Raw genomic sequence first — 4,956 nt, 5'->3', positions numbered from 1 at the left:
GAGGGAGTTTTCTGCTGTTTCCAACACATGAGGATGCACCAAAAAGGCACCAGTGTTGAAGTAGGGAGCAGGCCCTCCCTCACCAGACAACAAATCTGCTGGCACCTTGATCTTGGACTTCCCAGCCTAGAGACTGTGAACAATAAATTTCTGTTGTTTATTAATTACCCAGTCTAAGGTATTCTGTCATAGCAGCCCAAAAGGACTAAGACAGTGATGATCTTGGGTGGGTCACTTAATATCACTGGGCTTTAATTTTCCTATCTCAGAAATTCAAGAAGTAAACCAGAGAAACTCTAGTGTCCCCACCCACTCTGCGATTCTCTCTATGCTTTTCTTCTCCCCCATTACATCAGAAAAAGTCTTCAAAAAATGACAGGAAATTTAAGTGACAAAACACTTCAGAAATCCAACAAAATTATTTTTAATATTTCCAAAGATAAGGAAAAGTAATATTTGTAGAAACACTGGGAATTATATTTTAATATTTCATTCCAGTAATATTATAAAATACACAATATCTAAGTCATCTGTTTGTACATAAAACAATCCAAACCTGTGACCCTGGTGGCTAGCATCTTTATTAAAAAAATAAGATTTAAATAAATTAAACAATATGAGTGTGAAACCAAGTACATAACTAAGACAGTTAACATGTTTTAAAGAAATCAACTCATGAAATAGTTTTAATATATAACCTGTTGAAAGAAAGCACAGATTTGGGAGAACACGGACGGATAAAATAGAAGATTAATGTAGACTATACACGATCCTAGAAAACAGCAGTTTCCCCCGTCCCCCAAGGCTAATTCTTTCTAAAGGAGCTATTTGTTTACACAAATATATTTGTAGACAAGTTAAATATATTTATTAAATTGCCGAAACTGCTTTCAAACCTACTTTCAAATCCTTTGTCATTCCAAAGAAGTGGATCCTAGGGAGGGCAGGGTGAGATAGTTTGGTTTTCTTCCTTTATCTCACAAAGGAGTTTTGCAGGAGGCTAGTAACATGTGATCAATTTGTTTAAGTAATGAATAGAGGCAGGCTTATTTCCACAGCCCCAGATTAAAATTTATTTCCTTTGCCCTTAACTAACAGGCTTGGTAGTAAGAGCTTGAAAATGCTGAGCTCTGTTACTCCCCATCTGTACCGAACAATTCAGAGAGATACATCATGTCTCAATACTCCATGTGCTGGAGGAGAGGCGAGGTGGAACTGATGCCACTATTTTCATGGGACTGGTGTGGCTGGGGGCAGCCTCATCAGCTTACCTCAAACATCCTCTTCCAGCATTTTCCTACCCTTGACCTTTCTGATCTAAAGAAGCCATTTTGTGTTTCTCACTAAGTTCCAGGCAGAGTGCTAGGCATTGAGGCTACGATGCTGAAGATGCTGACCTTGCTCTAGAGGGCCCAGTCTACCAGAAGACTGCAGCAGTTAGTTCTTTCACCCACTCCCATTACCGCTTCCTCCTTCTAGGTTTACATTTCCTCCTAAGAGAAAGGCATGGCCTGAGAAGAGTTCTAAGATTTTTAAAGAAGATACCATGCACAAGTCTATGAGGTAAGACTGACTAAACCTTATGAAATCAGACCTAGGAATATAGAGGTGAATGGTGATGGAGTCCCGGCCCCCAGGACTCTAAATTCCCAGAGTTCCCTCTGCCAGTAGACCAGGGATCAGTAGAGTCTGACAATCCCCTGGTCCAGTGGTTTGTACCCTGGGCGCATTGCACACATACAGACTTTTTGAATATCTTGGTCCCTCAGGACAAGGATATGTGGCCGGAAATGTCCACTGTTCTTTATTCTTTCATTTCACTGAAGGAGCAGTAACTGGGCCCCAGGCCTCGCACGGTACAGTCAGTGCTGTCGCTGTCACACTTGCCACAGTGACACTGGGTGGCCACTGGGTATGTATACAAGGAGTCTGCATGGTGAGCACAGCCGGGCACTCTCACTGTCTCATATACCACTTCCTTGAAGGTACATGTTTTCTGGATGTTGGGCCTGGCTGGGTCCTTATACACCAGATCCTGAGGAGTTTAAGAAGAGAGGTTACAGTATTGTGGAAGTTCCTATTTAGCTTAGTCAAAATGAGACAGAAATTGAATACTGCTTGCTCTAACATTTATCCCTTAAAACATGACCTCATAAATGACCTATATGCTCTCTACATTTCCAAATTGTTCTCGAAATCTTACAGAAAATACAAGTAATTCCTTTTCTTACTTCCTATGGCAATATCAAAATATTAATTATTTTTCAAACTATAAAGGAACTTTGAATTTTAACATAGAAAAATGATGAAAAAGTGACAGAATTTTAAGTTGACTTCTCATATTTAATTGAAAGCTATGTTAATGACAAACCATAAACAAAGACATCCAGTGTCTCAGAAAAAATATTTTAAAACACACTGTCCTGATGTATTTATAAAAGGTCAAAAATATATAATTTTAAATGTTAGTGATTAATTTAACATGTTTGCTAAGGCTCACATAAGATTTTAAATATTCCAATTTGTTGTGGACATTTTTCTCCCTTAAAAGCTGTATACTTTGCAGGGTTCTTAGTTTCAAAGGATATGCAGTTTGCATATAAGAATTTTTAATCCAAGTAGAAATTATTTGTAGTAGCTCTTTCCAGTGTAAAAAATTATTTACACTGTGTAAACAAATTGGGGCTGCTGTTTAGTATCATCCTACCAAATGTATATCCCAAGAAAGTGCAATAAATTGTGTAATAAATAGAGTTTGATCAAACTCATTTACCATTAAATAAAGTATCATTCATTAAAAAGTTGCCATTTTCAATTTTAGTTTATAGGATGAAATTCTGCATAAATAATTAGGGGTGCTGCAGGGAAAAAAGAAAGCACCATGGAAACTATTATCTTTACTTGCATTAATGCAAGGAAACTGTGCAAACTCAGACTAGCAGCTGATGCCTCTATGTCTTGGTTTTCTCGATGCTATAACGAAGGGAGTGGGTTTGCTGATTCATTTTTGTTTTAACAGTCTGCAAGAATTGATTGTGTTCACAGTCCGTTTGTTGGCATTTGTATTTAGGAGGGCCAGGGAGACAATTTTTATAAGTGGCTGTCTGTGTTTTTATGTGACTTGGAAACATATTTTGGTACTATTTTTGTGTCAAAGATGTAGCATCAGTTAAAGAAATTGGCTTTATGACAATATTGTAGGTCCTTTATGATTAAATATGTGTATATTTCCATGTTTATCTCTCTATATGTAAAAACATAACATAGAACTACTTTTTTTTTCCTATAAATGCCAAGTTGGACTATTACCAAATTGATCAGATTAAATCTGAGGCTTTCCTAAATTTGCCCAAATCAAATCCAAGCCCAAACAGCTAACTGATGTCATGGTCATTAACCCCAATCACAACACAGACAGTCTTGGCTAAAGGACTCATGACTGTTACTTAGAATACATAAAATATTGATAAAGTGGAAACTAATGAAACCTGCCTCATACAGACCTTCAACGCCCTCACTTCCAGCAAAGCACAGTACCTACCCTGGTGTAGCAGTAGCCAGCACACCAAGTGGTGTTGATGCTTATGCAGAAACGACATTCCTCTTTCTCTATTGCAATGGTGATGTTGGTCAGCTCACAGCTGTTGCAGCAGATTGCTTTCCAGCAACAGAAAAGGAAGCAAAACTGGACTGTCTTCATCCTCGTCTGGGAAGCAAACAACGAAGCCCACTAGAAACTGAGAAACCAAAGAATGATAATCATTATGTAAGCTGACCAAACCAAAAATAATTGGTCTGCTCATCCTCCTCAATCACATTTTGCTTCAACAAGTTTTTTCCCTTCCTTATGCATTTTTACTTACGTCTTTGTTTCTTGGAACAACATTTTTCCTTGTCCTTCTTCAATTTTTGAGTCAGGGTGGAAATATATTATAGATCAAAACTCCAATATAATGATTTAAGCAGAGGAATATTTAAAGATTAGAATCTTATTGCTCACTGTCATAAAGTGATTACTCTGAAGCAGGTAATTGTGATGATCATATTTGTTCTTCCATTATTATTTTAAAGACTATTTTTGTCTGAAAAGAAGAGTAAAATTCTTTTCTTTTCTTGAGACAGGGTCTTGCTCTGTTGCCCAGGCTGGAGTGCAGTGGTATAATCATGAATCACTGCAGCTTCAACCTTCCAGGCTCAAGCAATCCTGTGACCTTGGCCTCCCAAAGTGCTGGGATTACAGGCATGAGCCACCATTCCTGGCCAAGAAAATTCTATACTACAAAATTATGTCTTCATTTTTAGAATCTCATAAATATTTGCTTTTGCCCACATTTGTTTAAAATAAAACTATTTCAGAAGAGACTATTTCAGAACTGGTCTATAAAGTCAGTTACTTGCTAACAGTGATTACATTATATTAACCATATTTTACAAGCCAGGTTGATAAGCATAAATTTCCTACACAACACTAGTGAAAAGCTCTAGTTTTGTCCTTCATGTCCTGACAAATCTGTAATTTCAAAAGTAGCTGTCACCACTTGAAAACTGTAGATGCCAAGACTCACCTGTGGTTGGCCGCCTTGCCTGAGAAGAGCTGTAGACTGAGTGAAATCTCAGTTCACCTTTTATATAAAATCATGTGCAACTAACACCTTGTGGATTTGTTGGGTATTAATATGACCAATGCTAGCCTGAAGCTTGCTGTAAGTGAATCAGTGTTTAGATAGACAGGGAGATCAAGCTTTACTAAAGTAGTCTAAACGCAGTAGATTAGAAAAAATAATGTTACCAGAGATGATTTTGTACAAATTAAATTTGATACAGTAGCACACCCACTCCTTTACCTTCTCAAATTAAATGTGACTCCAGATTTTTCTTTTGTATCTTTAAATCAGGAAATTCAGAGTCCTTTCCAAGTATTGCTTTGACCCTGTTCAGGAGATGCATTAAAAATAT

The 4,956-nt window shown here is 37.4% G+C and overlaps 1 protein-coding gene across 2 annotated transcripts; it reads right to left on the bottom strand.

The window, feature by feature from the left end:
• Nucleotides 1-325: 325 nt before the first annotated feature.
• Nucleotides 326-4,594, bottom strand: FSHB (follicle stimulating hormone subunit beta). Of its 2 annotated transcripts, none has more exons than XM_010365695.2 (3): nt 4,536-4,594; nt 3,542-3,706; nt 326-2,035 (listed from the first exon to the last, which is right to left on the bottom strand). In XM_010365695.2, the coding sequence occupies exons 2-3, from the start codon at nt 3,698-3,700 to the stop codon at nt 1,805-1,807; spliced, it is 390 nt and encodes a 129-aa protein (XP_010363997.1). In that variant the 5' UTR covers nt 3,701-3,706; nt 4,536-4,594; the 3' UTR covers nt 326-1,804. The 2 variants fall into 2 exon arrangements, with proteins under 2 accessions (XP_010363997.1, XP_010363998.1); XM_010365696.2 differs by having other exon boundaries at nt 4,566-4,594.
• Nucleotides 4,595-4,956: the final 362 nt, after the last annotated feature.

The sequence above is a fragment of the Rhinopithecus roxellana genome, chromosome 15, assembly GCF_007565055.1.
Source record: "Rhinopithecus roxellana isolate Shanxi Qingling chromosome 15, ASM756505v1, whole genome shotgun sequence".
Classification (NCBI taxonomy): Eukaryota; Metazoa; Chordata; class Mammalia; order Primates; family Cercopithecidae; genus Rhinopithecus; species Rhinopithecus roxellana.
This window is presented reverse-complemented; position numbering and strand designations above follow the sequence as displayed.